The sequence below is a fragment of the Leptopilina boulardi genome, unplaced genomic scaffold (genome assembly GCF_019393585.1).
Source record: "Leptopilina boulardi isolate dan_hultmark-lab unplaced genomic scaffold, ZJU_Lbou_2.1 LbouV2_367, whole genome shotgun sequence".
Classification (NCBI taxonomy): domain Eukaryota; kingdom Metazoa; phylum Arthropoda; class Insecta; order Hymenoptera; family Figitidae; genus Leptopilina; species Leptopilina boulardi.
In genome coordinates this window covers 2,245,033-2,270,711 of record NW_026137937.1, presented here as the reverse complement: position 1 = coordinate 2,270,711, position 25,679 = coordinate 2,245,033, and the positions used below count along the sequence as shown (strand labels likewise).

The 25,679-nt window shown below is 26.1% G+C and overlaps 1 protein-coding gene across 3 annotated transcripts in view; it reads left to right on the top strand.

Annotated features, from left to right (window-relative positions):
• LOC127287031 (disheveled-associated activator of morphogenesis 1) overlaps positions 1-25,679 on the top strand; it is a 115,519-nt gene that overhangs the window by 39,556 nt on the left and 50,284 nt on the right. The window contains exon 1 of one of the 3 annotated variants that reach the window (XM_051313734.1): positions 24,714-25,520. The exons of the other annotated variants lie outside the window; for them this stretch is intronic. Coding sequence (XP_051169691.1) covers positions 25,482-25,520 — 39 coding nt within the window. The 5' untranslated portion in view covers positions 24,714-25,481. Of the gene's footprint in view, positions 1-24,713; positions 25,521-25,679 lie in introns of those variants that run through there. 3 annotated transcript variants of the gene reach the window in all.

Sequence of the window (25,679 nt, the reverse complement as noted above, 5' to 3'; positions counted from 1 at the left end):
AACGCATATTTAAACAAAAAACAATAATTCTTACTAATTCTAACCTCTGCATTAAAAACATTATGAAAACAGTGTTTTTTTTGGTTATTTTACCTTGCTATTTGGAAAATATGGTTTTCTACCTTACCGACACTGGATATTATTTTTTGAGGTTTTTTTCGATTTTTGAATATCAAAAGCAATCCAAAATTATTAAAATATTTTTAAACATAATATAGTGCTCATTTTTAATTTCCACTTTCCCTTTTAATTAAATACTTTTGGATTGCTTTTGATATTCAAAAATCGAAAAAAAACCTCAAAAAATAATATCCAGTGTCGGTAAGGTAGAAAACTATATTTTCCAAATAGCAAGGTAAAATAACCAAAAAAACACTGTTTTCATAATGTTTTTAATGCAGAGGTTAGAATTAGTAAGAATTATTGTTTTTTGTTTAAATGTGCGTTTTTTTAATAAATTATCATTTATTTTTGCTTCTAATTTAATTTCCCATCATTTCTGCATTGATTTAATTGCTTTTTCTTGATTAAAGGCCCTACAAAAGTCATCCGTTTCAGTGTGTTTACAAGCTTATGAGCATTTCGGATACCGAAAAATGCTTGTATCCGAGATTCTCATAGATTCGTTTACCAGCTATTGAGCTTGTAACCGGAATCCGCGGTTCTTGTATCTTTTAGTTTTTAATGCGGGAAATAAATGGTGGTTGCTTAAATACCAACGAAATTTTTTTGTTGGCCCAACCAAAATTTTAGTTGCTCTGACAAAAAATTTTTCTCAGTTCCAAGAATACCGTCAATTAATTTATCTTATTTTAATATAAAGAATAATTTTCTATAATTTTTATTTGAATTTTATAAAGGGAAGGGAGCATCACGAATTCTTATGTCTCACATTTTTGAAACATGTTGGGTCACTGACCTCTCTCTCTCTCTCTATGTTAAAGGTTTCTACAAACACCTCTGAAAAAGAGCGTTTAATTTTCATGAGAATAATAATTATTGTATTAAAATTTTATGTAATAGTATTACTCAGTACTATAATAATAGATAGTATAGTCATCCAGGACAATCTAATTGATGGATTTTATTTCCGGGAATAGATGAACTGAGTATAATAAATAATATATAGAATATACGCATATATATCCAATACAAGGAATTCTGAAAATGAATAAAATCACATTCTCTACCAGATAATAACAGTAACGAGGTATAAAACGTTACGTATATTATAATATCCCGACTTTAATGAACTTTTATAGGCTTCAATACAGGTGTAAGCGATATATAAACTTTGAATTAAATCAGATTCTACAAATGTGTTGAGCATATCAAGCATGTTAAATTGAAATTAAGAAAGGAAGTTAGCCTGATTCTGATTATTCATGGTGTATTAAGATGAAGATACAGTTCATTAAAGATCCGATAAGAGATTTAAAAAAAAGAAGAAAAAAGACTATAGACTATAGAGTGGATTCGTTTGATTGAATTCTAAGAAGAAATATATAAACATTAAGATTCTTTGCATATCGAATAATATATTATTGGTATCAAGGTCAATGGGAAAATATATAGACAAGAAATAATACAAATATACACTGATTTCATTGGGGAATTAACACGGAACAATTGTAATTGGAATGTCATTGAACAGGTTCGACATTGATTCGTTTATATTGATCCTTGTTTAACTTTTTATTGCTTGATCTTTAAACTTGACTTTGGCCTTGCCCTTCACCTTACATGCATATATATATATACTATATACTTATAAATATAATTTAATAGAGAAGAGAAAGTATACTTTTTTTGTGTTCCAATCTTGTTTAAACTATATTTAAATACACTATCAAACTGTTTCCATAGAAAAAGCGTCGTTTGTTTTAGAAATCGACTCAAGGCTATTGAAGGTCAAGACATGGAAAATTCATTTAAAGGATATATTTTTTAAAAATAATTGATTTCTGAAAAAAAAACATATTTTTCTGATCCAAATATATAATAAAGTCCACTGATTATATTAATAAAAAAAAATTTACTTTGAAAAAAATGCAATTTTTTGAACTAATATTCCGTTTGAATTTCTGTATCCAAAGTTAAACTTCATTATAATAAATAGCTATATATATATGCAAACATATAATAAATAGTACACATTTATGTCCCATTCATTTTACTAATGAAGTTTAGAATGGCTGATAGTGCAATAAATATATATGCTTTAGCTATTATAAATTATGTTTTACGGATGCTCTAATTAAGATTTAAAGAGAGCACTTCGCTATATTCGCAGTATGTAAAACAACTTTTAAATTCATTACGTCAAAAAAAAAAAAATTAGCATATATCAAAATTGACATTCGGTAAACGAATGAGCATATAATACTGTATTTAAATATTATAATTGATTCATCGAAAATTTCACCAAGGAACAAAAATTTTTTTGTCTGAATCATCGATTATACTCGGTACTCATTTACTCATGTATTTGGAGTGACCAATATATATTTGGCTGTGCGGAATATATAATATATAGAAAAAAAAAATAACAAACACACATTAGAATCACATTAAATGTTATGCTGTTTCCTGTTGGCAATGGGTATATAATTTTTTTTTTCGACTCCTATATATATATAGCGTGATTTGAATAAGCGATTTTTCAAACTCGGGGTTAGACGTGAAATCAATATCGATATATATATGCTCTGCGACAAGAGGGAACACGAGTGTGTGTGTTCGCGGTGTGTCCCTCTGTTAAAAGTTCCTCCGTCTGTCAGTCTGTCAGTCCGTCCTGGAAATTATAATGCCCGTCTCATATTGCGCATAGAGCCCAGCCCGTTAATGGCACAACTTCTAAAGTTATTCTAAAACGCACGTCGGGTCAGTGTGCCACTATTTTTTTTTTCTTTTTTTTTTTTTTTTTATTGTCCAACGCCAGAGAACATTCGAGGAACTTCTTACGGTTCTCTCTTCGAATGTTTCGTGTTCGATTTATATATATATATATATAGAAAGACGATATGATAGGAGCCATAGATAAGGAACGACAGGAAAAAAAAGGATAATTAAACCGATTAAACTTTTACTGTATGGGGTGAGCAATAATTAAAGTCAGATCGCCTTCTATATACGCATATATATGTACATAAATCCCTATAATGTAGGCGGACCTGATGTGAACGCTTTCATTGAGTTCACATTTTAAGCACGAGCGCCTACTTTCAAAGATCGTTATTTTTGAAATAGTACCGCGCCATACACGCACATTATTTATTGCAATGCCGAAGCGCTAATTACAATTTAGATAGTTTTAAATTAATTTTAAAACTATATTGGTACTTTCGTTTAATTTATGAATGTACCTATATATATATATATATATATATATCGGGCATTCCACGGGAAATTTTCATTCAAAAATTTTTTTTGTCCGAAACATTTTTTTTCGAAATCTATATAAGATTTTTTTTTCTTGAATTGATTGAAAATATTATTTATATAGGTGTTTCTAGTAAAACTCACCTGTTAATTGAGTCCACGATGACTCGAAAAATCATTCCCATGTGTGAAGATCAAATCTAAAACCAATTATAATGAAATTTTTCATTAGAATTTAAAAAAATTTATAATGATAATGATTCCTGATAAATGTCAGAACGCCAAGAGTAATATGTTTTGTTTGAAACAAATATAATATATATTTAAGTTAAATAAACGTGTATATTTGTCTCAGAGCTTAATAACTTTTTTATTTGGCAAAAATAAAAATTTTATTTGTCATAAATAAAATTTTTTATTTTAATCAAATAAAATTTCTTTAACTCTGAGACAAATATATCTTTTCTCTGACAAAAGGGTAAAGTAAAAATATTCGTAAAAAAAAAAACTAAAATAATTCGCAAATTTAAAAAATTTAATTAGTCATATTAAATATAATTTTTACAGCGAATTTGATTAATTTTTAAAAAATTTGCCATTATATTAGATTTACACGGAAAAAAAATTTTATCTAAAACAGCAAAAAATTTCCACAATAAAATAGTGAAAAATTTAACTATGAATCAATTTAAACTTCTGCTATTCTTTTTAGGGTGAAATCTTTTGCTGTTCGGCGACCTCGAAAACCCCCCAAATAACGGATTTCAAGTAAATTTGATCAATTTTTAAAAAATCTTTCGCCATGTTGGATCCGACATTTTAAATTTTGAAAAACTAACATCAGATTCATAATCAGTGTAAAATCGATTTTTTAAATAAAATTTTTGAATTTAATTTCAAATAATAATAATAATAATAATTGTTTCCTCGTTCTTATATTAAATATAATACGCACGTTAAAAAGCTGAGTCAGAGAAAAAATATTATTGCAATCAATCGTTTAATTGAAAACGTGTTTGGAAGATTCATCAAATTAATAAGAAACTTATTATTACACTTTCATTTTCTGAAAATGATGATTTAATACCAACTTAATTTTTTTTTCTAGTGTGTATAATTAAAAAAAATAACGTAGAAGATAAATTTTTTTTTTGTTGGTGAGAAGCTATTGTTATTGTAAAATCTGCAGACTAATGGAGAAATCGGGAGCGTAAGAAGTATATATTATTAATTCATCAGGATCGTTTGTGGTAAAAATGCTTTAAGAATCCGGCGTATGTAGAATGCAAAAAAAAAAAAAAAAAAAAATCACTATCAAAGAATAAACCTACACTGGCAGGATATATATACGCCTTATTCACTATTATATTATAATAGAAACAGTAGATAATTGACTTGCGTTTAATATCAATGGCATTTTGCATAAAATGAACTTTTGTTCGACAGCTCCTGCTCTATTGCACCTCTATTGAAATTAATAATGAAATATTTTATAGTAACACATATCAAGTATATAATTACATCGACTCTTGTGATATGCAAATTATTTCAATCGTTCAAAAATTAATAACATGCTTATATATATATAAACTGTTACAAAAAAATGATTAATTCTTCTTTGCAATTTTTTTTATAGATTCAAAATACATTTTTAAAATTCCCTATAATAAAATTAATCCATGTATATTTAAAAAAAAGATAAATAAAGTATTTTTAAATTCCACTTTTAAGGAACATTCGTTATATTAGAATTAATTTAAAACTGTCGCTGAACTAACACTTTGTATTTTCGAATTATTAATTAGGTGATAGTTATGACGCTCAAAATTTACATAACCAAAAATATTAGAAATATAAATTCTCAACTTTATTTTTGTATGATAGATAAATTGAGAAATAAAAAATAAATATGTGATAATAAATGAGAAAAATTAATCATATTTTCTGTAGATTTTTGAATAATAGGTATACATATCATTGAAAAAAAAAAAAAATTTATTTCATTCAAATAATCGCGCAGTTATACTTGACTATTATCAAAATAAATATTAATTTGTATCAAATAATTATTATTTAAGTCACCTTTAGTTATTTCTTTTTAAAAACAAAAATTATTTAATCGAATATACAGTTCAAATAAAAAATTCTTCAGCTCTAATAAATATTTATTTGAACCGATTATTCGAACCAAATAATTTTTTTCACTGTTTTTTTTAAATAAAAATCTTATTTTGAGAAACAATTTTCTATTTCAATAAACATTTGATAAAAAAAATTATTGTACGGAACAAAATTAAAAATTCTTCCGAGAAAATTTTTTTCTAAAACGCCTATTTTATTATAAGCTATTAAGAAATATATAATTCTCCAATTTATGTAATAAATATAATAATAATAATAATAATAATAATAATAATAATAATAATAATAAGAAAAAAAATAAATCACAATTTTAATAGAAATAAAAATTTATTATTGTTTTTTTTTCTAATTTTATTATAGAAAATAAATCATGATATTCTGATGAACTGTATAAATTTTTATTTAATAAATATAATATATTGTCACAAAGAAAAGCAGATGTTGAAAGTTACTCAATCTTTCAAATCTATTATAGACGATTAAATTCAAATGAAATTTATTCAATACTACTATAGTTTTAAAAATAGTAACTAATTTATTACAAAATTTATTAACATTTTTTTTCACCTATATTGATTTAAATTTAATATTAATTAAATATTAAATCAATTTTAACTTATTTCTTATTAATTCAAATAATTAATTACTATAAAATCGAATTAAGTTAATAATTATAGTACAAAGAAAAAGATATTGAATTGATTTCTAAATAAAAAAAAATGAAATAAATTTTTTTTCCAAAAAAAAGAATAAAATAAAAATTGTTAAAATTAAACGTACTTTACCAATTCTCGATTCTCTCGTTATGACCAAGAGAGTATTGGAAGGAAAAGGATAGCGAGATATAACGGGTCTTCTTGCGAGTAGGTCGATACGTGCAGTAGTTGACACCGATTAGGATATCAAAGAAAACGCTAGATTACCTTTTATAGTAGTTTTTTTTATATATATATATATAAATTTTTTGGGTGGTCTTTCTATCTTCATCCGCGCAGGTTTCTTAGATATATTTAGTTTTAAAATAAGGCAATAAAAAATGAAAGAAGGAAAAGGCCACATGGTAATGATACTGTCACATTATTATTACCTCTAAACTGAACGTGCGGTAACAACTTTGCGGTTCTTTGATGTTGATTAAAGACACGCCGAAACAAACGTCAGCACTTCCCTTTTCGTATATATATATATATTGTATATATAATAGCGAGAAGAAAGTTGTACAAGTAAAATATAATCTAAGAAATTAAATGCACACTTTATTTTGCCATTTAAAATTTGTTTTTAAGCAGCTTTTAAAAAACCGTATTTTCCCCATTATATACGTACTTTTATGAATATAAAAATTTTGCAAAATAATTTTTTATTACACAATAAATTATTATCGACCAAAAAACTTTCACTAGTGAGAAAATTAATTATTATTTTTTTTTTGTATAATAAGTTAATGAAAATTCATAATATTTAAAGTAATTTAATTATTGATATATATTTTTTGAATTTTGGAAATGTTTTTTTCACTAAGTGGGACACGTGAGAGAATAAATTTTGCAAGGAGAAAATAATTTTAGTTTTTAGAAATAAATTTAATTGACTTCAAGCGTCAAAATAAAAAAAAGATCGAAGGTTGTCTTTTTACGACAAATTCTTTTTGTTGTGTAAATATAAAGGAGATTAAAAATTAGCAGTTTCTCTAATCAGTTCATATATACAATAATGTTTTATATGAATATTTTCGGATTTAGTTTTTGAATTTAAATTTTAATCAACTGATTTTCGATTGCAAAATTTTTAACATTCTTGACATTAATCGCTAATGGAATTCTAATTCTATGGTTTTTTTTTAAATTTCACTTTATATATTTTGAAAAATAATAAAATACCATTGTTGATTGAGTAGATTTTAAAAAAATTGTATGCCTGGTGCATTTCACAAAAATCGTCTAGTTTTTAACTATTTCATTCATAAGTTAATTTTAGATAGTTCTTATAAATACTGATTTCCAGTCAATTTTTCACTGATTTTAAATTGTGACCCACTTTTCACTGATTCAGATTAAGAGACAGGAATTGAGATTAACATTTCGTTAGTAAGAGTATTTTTTCCAATTTATTTTAATTACTGTTAACGTTTATTTAGTCAGCCTAACCATTTGGTTAGTAAGGTATAACTAATTTAATAGTTATTCCAAAAAACAAATTAGTTAAATCAACTAATAAAATAGTTAGGTTAACCAATAAAAATAGTAACCACAACTAATAAATTAAATTAGCAGCAGTATAGTTTACTAACTAAAAAGGTTTATCTCAAAAATGGTAAGCCCAACTAATCTTTTCTCTCAGTGTACACGGAGAAAAAAGAATTGTTATGGTTACTAAACATTAAGTCCACACAACAATTCCAGATTGTCAATATAGAACCAGCAGTACTTTTTGTTTTTTGGAAAAAAAAATTGTTAAAATAAAAATTGTTATTAAAACTATGCGGATTGTTTGGTGAACAAACAGAATTGTTTAATGAACAAAGAAAATTGTTATGGAACAGTTGATATAACAAAACTAAATTGTTAAATCGGCAATACAATTTGTTGAATTAACAAAACTTTGATCCGTCTAATACAATTTGTTCCTACGCCTTTTAAAATAATCGATAGCAGATTTCCGTAGGTCATATCACCAGTTTCATTTGCATTAAAATCTGTGGAACATTCAGCTTTTGAATCAAATTCTTTGACTTGAAACCAAAGAATTATTTTGAGTTGAAATTTATGTTAAATAATATTTAATATGCCTTTTTGTATTTTTTAAGGTGAGGTTATTTTCAATAGTAACCGAGTATAACTTACCGATAGACGATGAAATTGTCTCTTAATCCATTTACTATACTTGCAATAGATTTCTCACTTTAACCGGATTCATTATTTAACAGCACTTTGTCATAAAAAAAACTAATCATAAAAGCAAAAGTGGCACATGTGCCAGAAGCAAACGACGCGATTTACACGCCAGTTTGCGAGAATTCAAGATGACCACGTGACATGGAACAATAAACCTGTCAGCTGAACAAATCTGGATTGTTCCATCAGCAATCGACACAGAGTTTGCTTCTGCAACTGTACGGAATTGCAAACTGAACAAAACTGACAACAAAATATTCGTATTGTTGTTAAAACAACATACATTTGTATTGACAACAATCCGAATTGTAATATTAATATTTCGAATTGTAACATCAACAAATCTACTGACAATAATCAAAAAATTGTTTGCACAACAATCCCATTTTTCTCCTTGTATGTAAGTGAAATATTCTCTGAAAAACAATTTCTGAAAATAATTTTCGTTATCAAGAAAAAACATGATTTTCAGTTAACGGTGATTAATATAAAACAAAATATGAGATCACACATGTTATTTTAAAGTGCGACACACCCAGGTATATATATATATAGTCAATGTATAAAATGAATTTTTACTAAAATGTTTTGGGACTCTCACTTTGTTTACAATCGACGATGGAAATACCAGGCCGACTTTCTGAATTATCTTGTCAGTGACCGATAGACTACAACACACGTTCGTGATTTCATTTAACTCTCTTTTCCCCGCGAGGTTCGTTTTAAAACCCATTCTCCTTTCATCTTCTTTCACGTGTATATTCACCTATATATATGTATAGTCTGTATACATGTATACATATAGCTATAAAGTCAATCCGTATATAAGCAACTATATACATGTCTTATTCGAATTCCACGTTCAATATTCGTTTTAATGGTGTTAACGCTAATAGATCTCGTGTGCTATCAGTCAGAGGAATGTGAGATCTACCTGAAAAATGCGACACACGCGCATAAAAGTTCAAAACTTTTAAAAAAATTATATTGAAAAATGTATCAAATTATGTAAAAACCATTATTGAAAAAAAAAATTTAATGCGACCAGAAAAATGTTTCTTTGAAATAAAGATGTATTTTTTAGACATAGGGTCAAAGAAAAATTTTCTTTAATTTAAAGAAAATTTATTTGATTTAAACAAAAATTTATTTATTCATATATGAAGTTAGTGACCGTTATAATTTATTAATAAGATTTATAACAGGCTTATCGGTCAAAAAATATTTTATTAATTTATTATAAAAACAAAAATTATTGTGTCGACGTTTCGGGTCGGTACCATAATAATAGATGGGTTGGTACCGACCCGAAACGTCAACACAATATTTTTTGACCGATAATCCAGTTATAAATCTTATTATTAAAATTTTATTTAATTTAAAGAAATACTTTTTTAATTTCAAACAAAATTTTATTTAAAATAAAAAATTTTTCTTTAAATCAAATAAATTATTTTCTTTAAATTAAAGAAGACATTTCTTTCACCCTATATCAAAGAAATAATACTTCTTTGATTCAAAGAAACATTTTTGTGGGTGTGGAGAAAGATTAAGATGAAGAAGAAGAAGAAGAAGAAGAAGAAAAATAGAAGAAGCAAAAAATCTCTTAAGTATCAACGACGTGAAAGGCGAAAGCGTTCGAAATTCATATTCAAGTTGAATACCTGACATTGCAAATGTTTCAAGGTTTTGTTATGAATTTAATTATTAATGATGCATTCGGAGAATGTTACATCGGAATCAAAAGTCTATTTGAAATAAAAAATGTAGATAATAAATTTTATTATCCATAATATGTACGTAGTTAAAAGTTTATTTAATAGCAAAATATTTTTTTAAAAAAATTTATTAACTAAAAGAAATACAATATATCATGCATTAAAAACAATTTTTAAGGGAATTAATATCCGAAGAATATTAATCAGATTTGTTTAATTGAAAACAAAATAAAAATGCACTGAAAAAAAAATTCTGGTTAGGGTATATTTAACATTTTGATTCTAGTTATGTTAACCAGAATTCTACACTGAGAAAAAATGTTTGAGCTGACAACCAAATATTTCATTCAATATATGTGCAACTAAAATTTTTTGGTTGACACAACTAAACTTTAGTTGACAACAACCAAAGTTTGTTTCAGACGACTAAATACGAAAATGAAAAAGAATTTGGTAGTCTCAACCAAACTTTGGTTGATGTCAACTAAAGTTTAGTTGTGTCAACCAAAAAATTTTAGTTGCACATATATTAAATGAAATATTTGGTTGTCAGCTCAAACCTTTTTTCTCAGTGTAGTTGAATTAACTAGAATTCTCGTTAAAATAATCAGAATTCTGGTTAACCTAACCAGAATCAAAATGTTAAATATACCCTAACCAGAATTCTGGTTATTCTTACTAGAATTCTGGTTATTCTAACTAGAATTTTTTTTCAGTGTGGTTCATTAGTTGTTGTTGTTTTTTTAAATGTCTGAAAAAATTTTTTTTTTATTTTTTTTTTTGTCAATTTTAATAGAAATCTGATGACAAAAATTATAATAGAGATTACGAATTTAGTAACAGATTCGTAGTCAGAGAATTTAAAAGGAATTTTAAAAAAGTGCACCATATTGGTGATCGACCATTTTTAATTTTCAAAAAATAATTATCATTATTATGACGAAAAATAATGCATGTTGACTTTCATGAAAAAGCAGTAAAAACAATCCGTTATTACAGGGATAAACGAGTGATAAAAGATAATATAAATGCGAATATATTCGTGAGATATAGTCTTTTGAACCTCTCTTTCGATTGGGGCTATTTTATTTATTTATTTTATCTTATGTTTTATGTGTGTGAGGATCTTTCTCGAAAGAAATCAACTGCAATTACATTCATATTGAATGTTTTGTAGCGCATCCTCACTTCATTGCGCATCACACACACACACACACATATATATATACACTTTGCGAGTATATAATACGCGCAATACGATGAAAAAAAAATGAAATATAAAGAAGTCGAAGAAGGGAGTATAGGAATGCCTCCATCTTCCTCAAGGCACATTTTCATTTGCTTTTATGGCGACAGGTTTCTTGGCAATTGAACGTTTCCATGCTACACTTTTCGTGGTAAGAAAGTGACCGCATCGGAAATTAGAAAAAAAAATGAAAAAAAGATGCGACGATCGTTGAAGATGTATAAAAATCAAGTTCTTCATGAGTATCATCGTCCTTGAGATAAACGCATGTACTCAAATCAACATAAACATTTATTGCAATAAATGATATATATATATATATATATGATAAATATAATAATATATAATAATTTAAAGAAATGTATATAAAAATTATAAAAATGAGATGATAAAAGAAAATATAGAAATGAATCGTGTGAAGCGTTAGAAAACATCAGAATGAATATTATAATTGATGATGATGATAGTCTTAGTTTGTTTAATTAAAACTATAATATAATCTTTTTGGGTGATCAAGTCACTCTAAATTAGCTTTTAAGTAATATTGTAATAATGTATGAAGCAATCAGAATATATATATAATTTTTTCCTGTTTCATTTAATAGAAGATTAAGTAATTATTAAAATAGTTTGTTTCTTTCACAGTTTTTTTTTACTTCACAGCCCATATTAAAACTGTTAATATAAATTGCTTTTCGTAAAAAGAATGCTTTAGAATCAGTGACTTCATTTAAAATAAAATAAATCTTAAGAGCATTTGAACCTTCGTGACGTCACAAATCATGGCGCATGACACGCAAACTTCTCAGGTATGTGAAAAGCACAATTTTGAATATTTTTTAAAAAAACCTTTTGGAAAATGTTCAGAATAACATAGACTCTGTCTGTTATGTGCGGAAAATTCAAAATTTTGCGTTTAAAACGTTTTTTAAACAATGTTAAGGTCACAAATCATGGCGCATGACACGCAAACTTCTCAGGTATGTGAAAAACACAATTTTGAATATTTTTTAAAAAAACCTTTTGGAAAATGTTTAGAGAAACATAGACTATGTCTGTTATGTGCGAAAAATTCAAAATTTTGCGTTTAAAACGTTTTTTAAACAATGCCTACATATAAGCAATTCGTGTTTTTTTCCTTACTTGTGACAACCAACTTAAACATTGTTTAAAAAACGTTTTATACGCAAAATTTTGAATTTTTCGCACAAAACAGACATAGTCTATGTTTCTCTGAACATTTTCCAAAAGGTTTTTTTAAAAAATATTCAAAATTGTGTTTTTCACATACCTGAGAAGTTTGCGTGTCATGCGCCATGATTTGTGACCTTAACATTGTTTAAAAAACGTTTTAAACGCAAAATTTTGAATTTTCCGCACATAACAGACAGAGTCTATGTTATTCTGAACATTTTCCAAAAGGTTTTTTTAAAAAATATTCAAAATTGTGCTTTTCACATACCTGAGAAGTTTGCGTGTCATGCGCCATGATTTGTGACGTCACGAAGGTTCAAATGCTCTTAAGAAAGTAAAAAATGCAACCTAATGTTCCTATATATAAAAGCAAGAAATGCTCTTTTTTAAAGTACAAATTTATTGTTTAATACAAAATTTTAATGAAATAAAAATTATTAAATTCAATATTAACAGAATTCTGATAGTGGATACTATTAAAGCGGAGAGGCATTCAAATAAATATTTCTCAAATCGAATCCAGAAAACTATATAATTAAAAATAATAATAGAAATAAATGTATTTATAGGAACATTTATTGGAACTAAAGAAAACTAGATTATCATATTTGGAAAATTTTTCGCAATTTTTGAAAATTCAATCACACCGAGTATAATTAGGATTATGTCATTTGTAATTAATAATTTTTATATAATTTATTTATAATGAAAAATTTTAGCTCAATATTTAAAACATACAATAAGTAGCATGAAACCTATCATTTTAATTAACTGTTTTTTGTTTTATAATAGTGCTTTTTCTATGAATCTGCTGGATTAAAAAATTTATAACTTGAGTGTTAATAGGTTCATAATTCAGTTTATTACCACAGTAATGGCTACGTTCAAGAAAAAAAAAGGTTTTCATTAAAATTTTTAGACGGTTAAGTTCATTGCTATTCTTCACTATAATCAGTATAAAAGTGACGCAGAGACGTGACAATATATGCAGGGTGATTTTTAAATTCCGGACACCATAAATTTTTTTTTTAAATTCCACTTTTTTTTGTTTAAAAAAAGAAAATAATGAGTTTAGAAAATTTTTTGGTGAAAAAAACAATATACTCTCTAAATTTGAATCAGCGGAATCTCGCTGATTCTCATAGCTATATAAGTATACCACTGATTTCAATCAGCTTATATGCACTGATGAATTAGTGGAATTTCACTGATTTTTCAGCGTATATCCGCTGATTGATACCAGTGGTATACTTATCGCTAATTCAAATTTAGAGAGTAAGATCATTATTATTTATAAAAAATATATTACCAACCTAATCCTGCAACCGATGTATCATATTTTTTGAACAATAAAATGTGTTGGTAACACGCGATTTAAAAAATTTCCAACACCTCCAAATCACGTTTAAATTAATTTTTCAAAAAATACTTTTTATAAAAAATTAAGCAATCATGATTTTAAAAATTAAAAAAAAAAATTCAAATTCAAACACTTCCGGAACAAAAATTTTACTAAAATGATAATAAAAAAAAAGTTTAACACTCAAAAACGTTTTCGTCCGCAATAATTAAAAGATTTAAGCACTTTAATAAGACAATAATGGAAATATACAGAAACACTAATTTTAAAATTACAGCACTCACGCTGATCACGTTTTAACAGGTACACGAAAAAATACACGAATTGTAACTGATTGAATTATCTTTGTGATTTTCAAACCACATTATTATGATCTTCGGCCTAAGGTACCCTTTGTATGTAAACAATCCGCTAGGGATATAGCGGATATAAAGGTGCATAAAGATGGACATAATTTCAAAATTACTTGGATACATTTAAAATATTTCGATATTATAATTTTTAAAATTTAATATTATTTTGTATAAAGTACTGTATGTTTTTAATTTAAAAAAAAGAAAACAATACTGTACACACTAATTTAAAAGTATCAATTTGATACTGAAAATATCATCAACCAAAAAAAAGTAATCTTAAATTTAGAGGAAAATTCCTCTTCTTAAAATCCTCTGAATATTTCCTCTTAAAATACGAATATTCCATTTCACTGTAGAATATTTTTATTCTTTGTTGTAATGCGGAAGAATGACAAAAGGAGTACTTTTGCATTTTCCTCATCAATTACGATTTTCCTGTTTAAATTTAGTATATTTGAAAAAAGGAAAAGTAAATACATGATATCGATTACATTTTTTTCCTGTTTGACATTTGGGCATTTGTTTTTCGAAACTGTCAATTTTCGTATTTTGTCATAATAGTGTTGTGTTATAAATCGAAAGATCAAAATGGAAAAGAGACTCGAAGATTTACTAAATGATTTAAATCTGGGTGGATATATTGAATGGAGGTATAAATACAGAAAATATAACCTCTCGATGAATCTTCATTTCTTACTAATTTTCTTAAATATTTGCGTCGAACTTCTTTGATATTTGCAACTGGCTATAGCATTTATTATTATTATTATTATTGTAATTAAATCTAATGTCTTCGATTGCGGGCAGAAACACGCCAATTCAGGCGAATGTTAAGAAACATGACAATCTAAAAAATATTAGGGAAACCTGCCATTCCAGTGAAGATTTCAAAAACATGCCATCTCAAATATCAAATTTTTGTTGATTGTTTTAGGTTAGTAACACTGTAAACGAAAAATTGATGAGTCAAAATAATTAATATTTTGTTGAATATTGATGGTTAAGTCGGTAGAACCTTTAATAAATTTTATTATTAATAATTATACTTTTTTTTAATTTTTAATATTGATTTCAAGAATAAAATTTTGTTAACTATAATATAACATTCTCAAGAAAGTGTTACCAACCTAAAACAATCAACAAAAATTTGACATTTGAGATGGCATGTTTTTGAAATCTTCACTGGAATGGCAGGTTTCCCTAATATTTTTTAGATTGTCATGTTTCTCAACATTCGCCTGAATTGGCGTGTTTCTGCCCTCCATCGACGATGTATTTCAGCTTATCAAAAAACAAGAAATTTTTTTCAGAAATGTTTAATTAAAAACCAATATTTCATTCTTTATTCCAGGAATCTATTATAATTTACCTTTTTTGAATGTAAATAATTAAATCTTATTGAATATTTATTATATTATTCAAATTTAAAAAAACTATTGGTTCTCTTTACATTAATAACACTAGGAATTTTTTTTGTTGAGGTTTTGATATCAACATTTAATTCAATATGTCAAAACTGTACTTTATTATCAATACATAACCATGGTTATGTATTGATAATAAAGTACTAATAATTTATTCAATACCTGCCACCGAAAAAACGATATTCTAATTTTAAGAATTTTTAACTTATTTTAAGAATATGCGAGACTTAAATAGGCGCCACGAATATATTCTTAAATTAAGAATAGAATCTTCTTATATTAAGACTATTTTCTTAGAATCACTTTTCCAATCTTAAAATAAGTATATTTTCTTCTTGTATCAAGAAATATACTTTTAGCAGTTTTAAGAATACTATAAACTTAATTTAAGAATAGTAAATACTTAATTTTAAACCAAAATATACATAATTTCAAATAAAGAAGAAGTATAGCATTTTTATTTTAAAAATATTACTTTTATTAAAGTTTTCAAAAAAGAACACAATTTTAATACTTAAAGACAATGTTAACCAATTGTCGAACATTTTTTTCAATTTGGGATCACAAAAACTTAAATTACGTAGATAAGATTAAGAAACGCAATAATATTTTTTTTATAAATTTTTAAACTTTATTATTAAATTATTAAAGATTAACTCATCTAGCGAGTTTTTCCGCAGCCAGGCGATAACTTCTTCCATTTTTCACTATGATTGTCAAAAAAAAAAACACCCCGACGCGTACGACGACTCGTTAGTCAATGGCGACGCGAACAAGCTAGCAGCACGTCAATTCTAGCGCATATTCTTGTTTTAAGAAGAAGAAGATTTAGTACCTAGAAAATATTCTTAAAGTTAGAATCTGCTTAAGAATATTATTAAGAATATAACATTCTTAAAACTAGAATATTTTAAGAATATTTTTTAAGAAAATAATAATCTTAAAACTAGAATACCGTTTTTTCGGTGTGTGTATTACGGTTATTTTCAACTTGTCAAAATATTAAAATATTATTCTTCCTTTAAGAGGATTTTTTCGAGAGGAAAATCCTTCTAAATTAGGATTATTACTTTTGATACCAAAATTAAGAGGAAAATATGCATTACATTTAGAGGAATCCTCTAGAATGAAGATTACTTTTTTTTTAAGGTGCAAATTGATCCAAATTTTTATATCAGTTTGATATTTTTTTTGGTTTCAATTTGATACTTTTGAATTAGTGTGTACACAAAAATAATCTATTTTGTTGTGCCAAACAAAATATTGTTCTTACAACCATTGCTCAACTGAACGATTTTATTGCAACCACAAAATTTGGTCTTTCAGTGTAAATGTAAATAAAGTAAATATATAGCAATAAATATTGCTATAGGTAATTTAGAGTCTGATCTCATTAGTAGTTCAGAAATTAAAATCTATGAATATATTTATATATATATATATATATATATATATATATACAATATGTAAGATTTATTTTCTCGAGAAAACGAATATATAATACAATCTTTCAAAGTCCAAGAGAGCTATCTATTACAAACCTATTCATGCATACATATAAATAAGCAAACGATATATGTTGAAGATACCGTACATTATTCACATCCCATCTTTTTCCGACAATCTAACATATTATCTGCAGCAGGTGCAAGAAGAGGTCAGGTTAGGAGGACGACTATAGTTTGGCGTAAAGGAAGAAGGAAGCCGCGCAGAGAGCCGCGCACACGTCAAACGGTTTCTCTAAACGGCTCTCATTTAAAGAACCCGTGGAATACCAAAATGGCCATTAGCCTGGCGTTAGAGAACGCAAATGGAGCTTCATTATAAACACTTGGTTACAATACCAAGAACGGGACACACTGTGTTATGCTTCAAAAGGCGAGGAGTAATAACTACCTAAGGCACGCGGTAATCGTATCTCATTTAGGGTCAAAATCTCTCAACGCGATGATATCTTGTGCACCTTAATAATAACCTATTTAACACCATTTTTTTTTTTTTTTTTTTTTTATAAAGATATGTATTTTAAAATATTATGTATTGCCTCACGTTCAGAATATTTGTTGCATCCGTTAAGGTCAAGACAAAGAGTACAAATTATAAAAGAAGGAGGACTCCAGACTAACTATGGTGGGAACTTTATTGCGAGGATTTTAGTTGTTTTTTTTTCGAGTTTACGATTTCCTTATTCGTGGACCGTAATGTTGTAACTGCTAAACATTAGTGAGAACATTCCGACTACGGGAATCATATACTTTTACGAAGTGTATATGTATGATGCAGTATTTGTTTATTATCTCGGTTTGTAGGGTACGTATGACATGTAAGGAATTTGTGGAATCAACTGGAACAATACTCGATGATGAAGAAAATTGTTGCACCCTATTCAAAAGAAAATTCTATATCATTCTTTTTTATACACAGTTATTCTATTATGTATAGTAAAAAAAAAAAACTCCAGATTCTACAGTAAGTTAGTAGAATTTTTTTAAGCCATTTAAAATATTTAAAGAGAAAAAAAAATACAATACTTTTGCATAGAAAGTTTTTGAACGTTATCTAATATCTCAACTTTTCACACATTTGAAGACGCGACTACACTTTTTTTTACGACTATATGTGATAATAAATTAAGATTCGCAAATAAAAGAAGAATGTCTCACTTTGTGAAATTTTTTTTTTCTCCAATGAATTCTGTTCCAATTTGGCAAAAATTTCGTTTCTCAGAAATTTATAATCATTAGCGGAAACCTATACAGTATAATGATTTAGATACACTTTTAAGAAAACTAATTTTTTAGTGTCAAGAAAGTGGACCATCCGTAAGTTCTTTTTTATACAAGATTGAACGTATTTAAAAATCACTTATGCACTCGTTTCAAAAAAAAAGAAAAGAAAAATGGTCACATATTATATACGTGAAGCCGAAAAAGAGGTTTTATAAAATTGATTAAAAAATTTGTTCACCAACGAAAAAGAAAAAGTGACGAGTTAAATAATTAAGCGTTGAGGCATATACATATATATATATATATATATATATATATATATATATATATATATATATATATATATATATATATATCTTCACATGTATAAAATTAGCGCAAGAATTTCGAGATGAATTCAAGATGAGCGGCATATACAAATAAGAATTCAGAAAGATTTACAAGATTTAAAAAGAATCAAACTACTTTCTGATGGCTTAATTGAATTAGAGGGAAAGTTTAGTTCTAATTTAAATATTATAAATTTGAAAATATATTATTCCAAAATAACAAATTAGACGCGCATATATATATATATATACACGAAGAAAAATGGATTATATACCAAGTATAATCTGGATTTTAATTATTATATATTTTTACTTTTCCTACATTCCGTGCAGAAATTCAAATATATGGGCCTGATGGGAGTTATTTTTTCCTTAAGTACATTTTTCTGAATGCAGTAAAGTTATTCTATTACAAAATTTGATTTACAATATTGTTTGATTTTGAAAATCCAATAAAACGTGTTTTTGGAGGTTGTCAAGATTTTTTTTCTCTTTAACCGCTGAAATTTTCACTGAAAATCAGTCATATATCACTGAGTAAGGAACCCAAAAAATGTGATTTTATTTATTTTTGATATTGCCCAAATAGCACGGAAACTTGCAGCAAGTTTGCAGTGCAAGGTTTGAAAGTTTGTAAGGTAAGTTTGCAGCAAGCTTGTGGCAAATATTGAAATGTCCTCCCTTGGCAAGTTTGCAGCATAAACTTTCTGCAAACATGCTAAGCAAAATTGTCGAAAAGTTTCAAGAACAATTTGTAGCAAAATTGCGCTGAAAATTTTTAGAAATTTTAAAATGCAAGTAAAAGTAAAATAAATATTTAATAGTTATATTTTGTATTTAATTAAAAAATTTACAAATATTTTTACTTACCTTATCTCGAATTTTAATGTTTTTAACCCACTAACATCGGGGCTAATAAATTGTACTCAATTTTAAAAATGTTCCATAACAAATATTTTCAAATGTATAAAGTCACTGAGAATAAATTAAAAAAATTTTCTTTCAAACAATTGTTTCGTTATTTCTCCTTTTCTATTCTGTGATTTAATTATTTAAATTCAAAAGAAATTGACAAAATAATTTTCCATAAAACTATTAAATATTTATTTTACTTTTACTTGTATTTTAAAATTTCCAAAAATTTTCAGCCCAATTTTTCTACAAATTGTTCTTGAAACTTTTCGACAATTTTGCTTAGCATGTTTGCAGAAAGTTTTTGCACACACAAATTGTTTGCACGTCAGAATTTTGTGAAAAGTGGGGGTAAAGACCCCTAAAAATAAGTTTTTGGGGATTTTCAATATTTTTTTTTTCTTTAACCAAAAGTGCTAGAAACTTCGGTGTGGTCTTCAATTATAAAGCTTTAATTGTTCTAATAAAAAAATTTGATTAAGTTAACCAAACATTTTCGTTATACCAACAAAATATATTCAACCAAATAGTTTGGTTGCTTAAATACTAAAAAAAATTTTTTTTTTTTTTGCCCTAACCAAATTTTGATTGCTGAAACGAAATATTTTTCTTAATGCGTGATGATAAAAATGATTCAGTATGATCTGTTTTTATATATCTGTCCTAATCATACAATTTTTTTTCTCTCATTTTTATATAAATGTATAATACTCGTTAGTTGTCGCGCGGGTAGTTTCCTTTTCAGGATGCGTGGGTTCGTTCTATAAAGGAGATCATCATTTCATTGGCTGAAATTCTATACATTCGTTTATGTATATAGGTGCTAGAGTACACAAAGGAGAGAGAAAAGAAACGTGTGCTCCCGACTCTCAAGGTCGACGATGGTCCTAAAAGACAGCAATAAAGTCGCGGACAAGTCAGAGATTTAAAAAATGTCTTCTACGGACAATTTATTCTTTCACCCTCCCCCTCCCCCCTTCCCTCCATTTAGCCCCTCAACTTCCTTTTTCTTTTTCCTGAAAAACCTGGTCAACCACTCTCGTGAAGAGACACATTCCATGGGAAGATGCAAGGCTGAGCCGCAAAGACTTTCAACAAACAAGGACGATCCCTTACGCCGTTACGCGTCTTCTATATTCGTACTCCCTGTGTCATTTTTTTTTTCATACTGAGCTGCGATCGTTGGTCTTTAAACCACGGATTTTTTTTTTTTTTAGCAAAAATATACACATAGAGATTGAAGTTGCGGGTATAACCCTGAACTAGAAACGAAATAAACGATATGAGAGTTTCTGATGATATTTCAGTTGAAGCGCGTAATCTCTATTTTGGTTAGGTTTCTTCTTCGGATACTATATATATATATATATAAGAGACTATGAAGAGTTTCAAGAGTAGTATCATTACACATCATATAGTCGTTTCCGTTTCCTTCTTAGCTACTTAAATCGTAAACGATTGGTTTACGAGCTTCTCAATTTCTCAAGTGTGTGTATGTGTGCATAGGTATATCATCGCCTAGGGAATAATGAATTATAACTATAATAATCGAGCAAAATTAAGACAAAAAAAAGCTGTTAAAACAATTTTTTTTTTTTTTTTATAGAAAATGATAAACAGGAAAAAAAATACTATAGAGAAAAATAAATCGACTGTCAAAATTTGTATTCTCTCTCTAATAAAAATAATTTTAATTATGTTATTTAAAAAAAAATTATTTAATTATTAATTTGTTATAACCGCTTAATGGGACATTAAAAGGTGAGGGAAAAAGTTTCTTTTCACGAGTTGTGGTGTAATAAGGAAAACAATACATAAATCACAAATTACTTGAGATAATTTCTGGTTTATGGATATTGCGTTTCTATGAAGTAAGGATGTTAAAGAGAAAAAAAAACGCGTCCATAGGGACCATAATATTCAAAATGTCCGCAATTTAACTATTACACTTTAATAATTGGCTTTCTTAGGAAAAAAAAAAAAAAAAAAAAACATTTTTGCTTCCGCAAGTAATAAAAGACATATATTGAAACATTTTTATTTACTTATATACTTTTTCCAAAAATAATAATGCATCTGGAGAAGTAACTCATAAAAAAAATGAAACCCACTTTACATCTATATACTTTTACATATACACGAATGAGTGTTCATTAAGAAAATTTCTTACAGCACTTTTTCCTCAAATATCTTAATAATCAGAATAAAATAAAAATACACACATACATATATATACGAATTGTGGGAAAGTTGGCAGAAAGCAATAAAAATACTTTAAACATTAAAAACAAAGTCGCAGGTTAAAGAAATTGTGAAAACATTTAATTATTTCTTTCATTTAGAATGGTCTAAATAATTGAAAACGATTAAAATTTTAAGCAATTGCAAAATACAATATATTATAACATATTTTATAAATGGTTATTAGGTTTTTTTTTCCTTTTTTTTAGAGAGAGCAAAATTTCTCTACTGAATGAAAGGTAGTCATTTATATATATGAGTAAAAAATAAAAAAAATACCAAATAATGTAAATATGACATTTATAAAAAAAAAAAAACAAAAGATTTCGCGTGTCTATTTTTGAAAAATATATATATGTTTACAAAAAACAATTAAAGTTTTGTAGTTTTATTATAGTGTAATTAATAAACTATAATCTAATGATTCAAGATTTCTATATAACATTTGAGAAACCTATGTAAGACATTTATGTTTTGCAATTAAAAGTTTATTACGAAAATTAAATTCACACCTTTGTAAATATGTTTCTTGCATAATTATCTCAATTTTTTTATAGATATCTAAGTTGTCTATACTATATAATTGTGATATTAAATATTTAAGTATCAATTTTGTGAAATCTGATATAGGCAAATTTTTATTAATTTGAGATATTTAAAACATTTATATATAAAATGACAAATTTTGCAAGAAATTATAATATAAAATAATTATAATTATAAAATTGAATTTTCTTTTACCATTTTTAGAAAAGAAATACAAATTTTTTATGAAAAAATTAATTTTAGAAATATTTATTTTAAAAAATTACTATACCATTAACTTTTACTATAACTACAATTTTACTACAATAATTGAAGGGTAGAATGACAAAAGGGGTCAAGCGCCAATTTATCGAAAATGAGGTTTTTGCATAAAAAAATCAAGAAAATTCATTTACACATTTCTGTAGAAGGATTTCCTTTTTTATTGCGTATTTAAATCAGTTTTTAATAAAAATTAAATTAATAAAATAGCCTCAAATTTACTTTATTGCAACCTGATTGAAAAACAAAAGAAAGTGGTGAGTCAATAATATTATCAAAATAAAAAAAAATATTATTTTTTTAGGTTTTATTTTAATATTTTATTTTAATTTTATTTTAATAATATTTTAATTAATAAAATTAATAATAATAATAATGTATTTTCAATTTTAAACAATTTTAAAATCATTTTGTTATTAATTTTTAAACATTTTTATGGTTATACTAAGTGAACAATTGAATTTAAAGATGAAAGTATTGCTCAATTCCAAAGCAAGCAATTAATTCGTAATTTTCTTGAAAACAAACAATTTTTTAAAGGAATTTTTTTTTCTATTCATTTCGTTGATTCCATAGAAAGAAACTAATTTTCCAGTTTTTCTTTAAACTGTATATTTTTTTTATAATTAATGTTTAAAGAAAATGTGCGCAGTTGATATAACCTCAAGGAACCACAGTTTTTTTTAATTTTATCGTTAATATGTAGGTTTATTTCAACAAATTGTTGTTTATTTATTAAAACATACTAATATATCGAAACGGTTTTCTCAGTTTTTTTTTAAATGACCTGCAAAATTTTTAAAAATGTTTTTTTTACTTCCTGTAAAAACAGTGAATTGGCGCTTGACCCCTTTTGTCATTCTACCCTTCAATTGTTTATATTGAAGTTTAAAATTCCAAATTTGTCAAGTAAATTTTTTTAAATAAAAATATCGCAATTAATTAATTTTCTCCAAATTATTCCTTTCTAGAATATTAATATTTTTCTTTGAATAATTAATTACTCCATTCATTTCATTGTCAATAAGATATAAAGAAACATTATTTTACTAATTAGAATAATTTAGCTTTAATGAAACGAGTCTCACACTCGCAGAGGAAAGTTAATTCTTTAAATAAAAAAAAATTTCTTTAAATTAAAGATCAAATGTTTATTTTCACTAAATAGAGAAAAAAAATTTATCCAAAAAATAGATTATTTTAATCTTACGTAGTATGAATTAATTCTGCAATGCTTTTTAATACAACATAAAGAAATAAATAAAAAAAGCTTTCCTTGAATAAACAAAAAAAAAATTTCTTAGTGCATCTAAATTTTTCGAATTTTTCATCAATAAGTTATTCTTATACAACAAAATTAGTTATAAAAATGTCAAATAAATATAAATTATAATTTTTCTTGATTTTTTAAGACCTCATAAAATTAGATTTTAAAAGCCAAAAAAATTTATTTCCCACCATAAAAAAGATGTCTGTTAAAATGTTATATTGACTTACTTATTACTTTTTATGTTTCTAATTTAAAAAAAAAAAGTCACATTTACTGTTAAATAGAAATGTGAAAATCTAAAAATTTCAACGTTAAAATAAAATAAAAAAAGCAATTATTTTAAGAAATAAAAGTTTTTCAACAAAAAATTTTATACATTAATGACACATAAATAATTTAATCTGATTTTCCCATCAATTATCAGTTCTTAATTTTGAAAAAATTCTAAGGGTGTCTTTTTATTTTTATTCACTATATAGAAATTTATTTAAAAATTAATTTGTCTAATGAAATTGTTTAAAAAAGAAGATAAATAATGTATAATTATAGAATATTCTTCCTTAAAGATATAATTGATAAAAATATATATATATATACACACAGAGTTGGAAGAAATTTATACATTATAATCTCGTGCTGATAAGTCTAAAAATCAAAGTTAGAGAACACTTTTTAAAGTCCAAGTAGGCCCCCCTTCTATATACGCAAGAGGCCAGTCGGGAGTCGCTCTCAGAGGTGCACCTGTGTACAGGTTGAGAAGTGTTGTGTTTTCACCTGGCAGTTCAATCTACAATCGCGGCCAAGGAGGTTCCGCGGTCGGGCGCCTCTTTATACAATATACATTCTATAACCGGGGACTTAGCGCGAAGAGATAACAAAACAAATTTTCATCGCTAACGAAAAAAAAAAAAAAAAATGAAAATACCAAAATTCCCCTCCATCGAAATCAATCAATGAACAATAAAGAAAACAAATTATACAGTGGATTTTACGAATGGCGGAGAAAGTACAAAAATTGTGAATGAAAAATAATGTTCACTTTATTTAAAGTTTAAACAACAACAAAAAATTTCCTGTTTTTCAAAAAGTTTGTGAAAATTGTTTTCTGTGTGAGTTTAAATGATCTCTAAAAAATTGTCCCCTTTGGTGTGCTAATTTTTTTTTTTCATTCCTTTAACAATCACCTGCAACTTTCGTCTCGCGAAACGTTTTTTCTTTCTTTCTTTTTTTATTTTTTTTTTTTTTTATTTACCCGGCATCGTTCGATCTCGCCGGAGAAATTCGGGTGAACGTTTCTGCCTGTTAAAAAAAACGAATCGAGTGTTCACCTTATAATTTGGCAGTCTACCGGTAAACATTGACAGGAATCACGTGGCCCACCTGTTAACTGTGTTCGCGAAGCACATAAAAAAAAAGTGTTGATAATATTCTTAAAAAAAAAAAAAAAAAAAAAAAAGTTTCCATTTCAACTCTCCAACATGGATACCATTGTTGAGAAGATGGGCAAAATAAATTTGGTAAATACACTTTGACATTTTTATTTTTTTAGAAATATTATTTTTCCATATTCTTAAAATATAAATAAAATTTCTAATTATAAATATAATTTGACCCAAATTCTTCCTGTGGCAAAAATTTTTATATATTCATTTAAAATATGTAAACTTTCATTATAC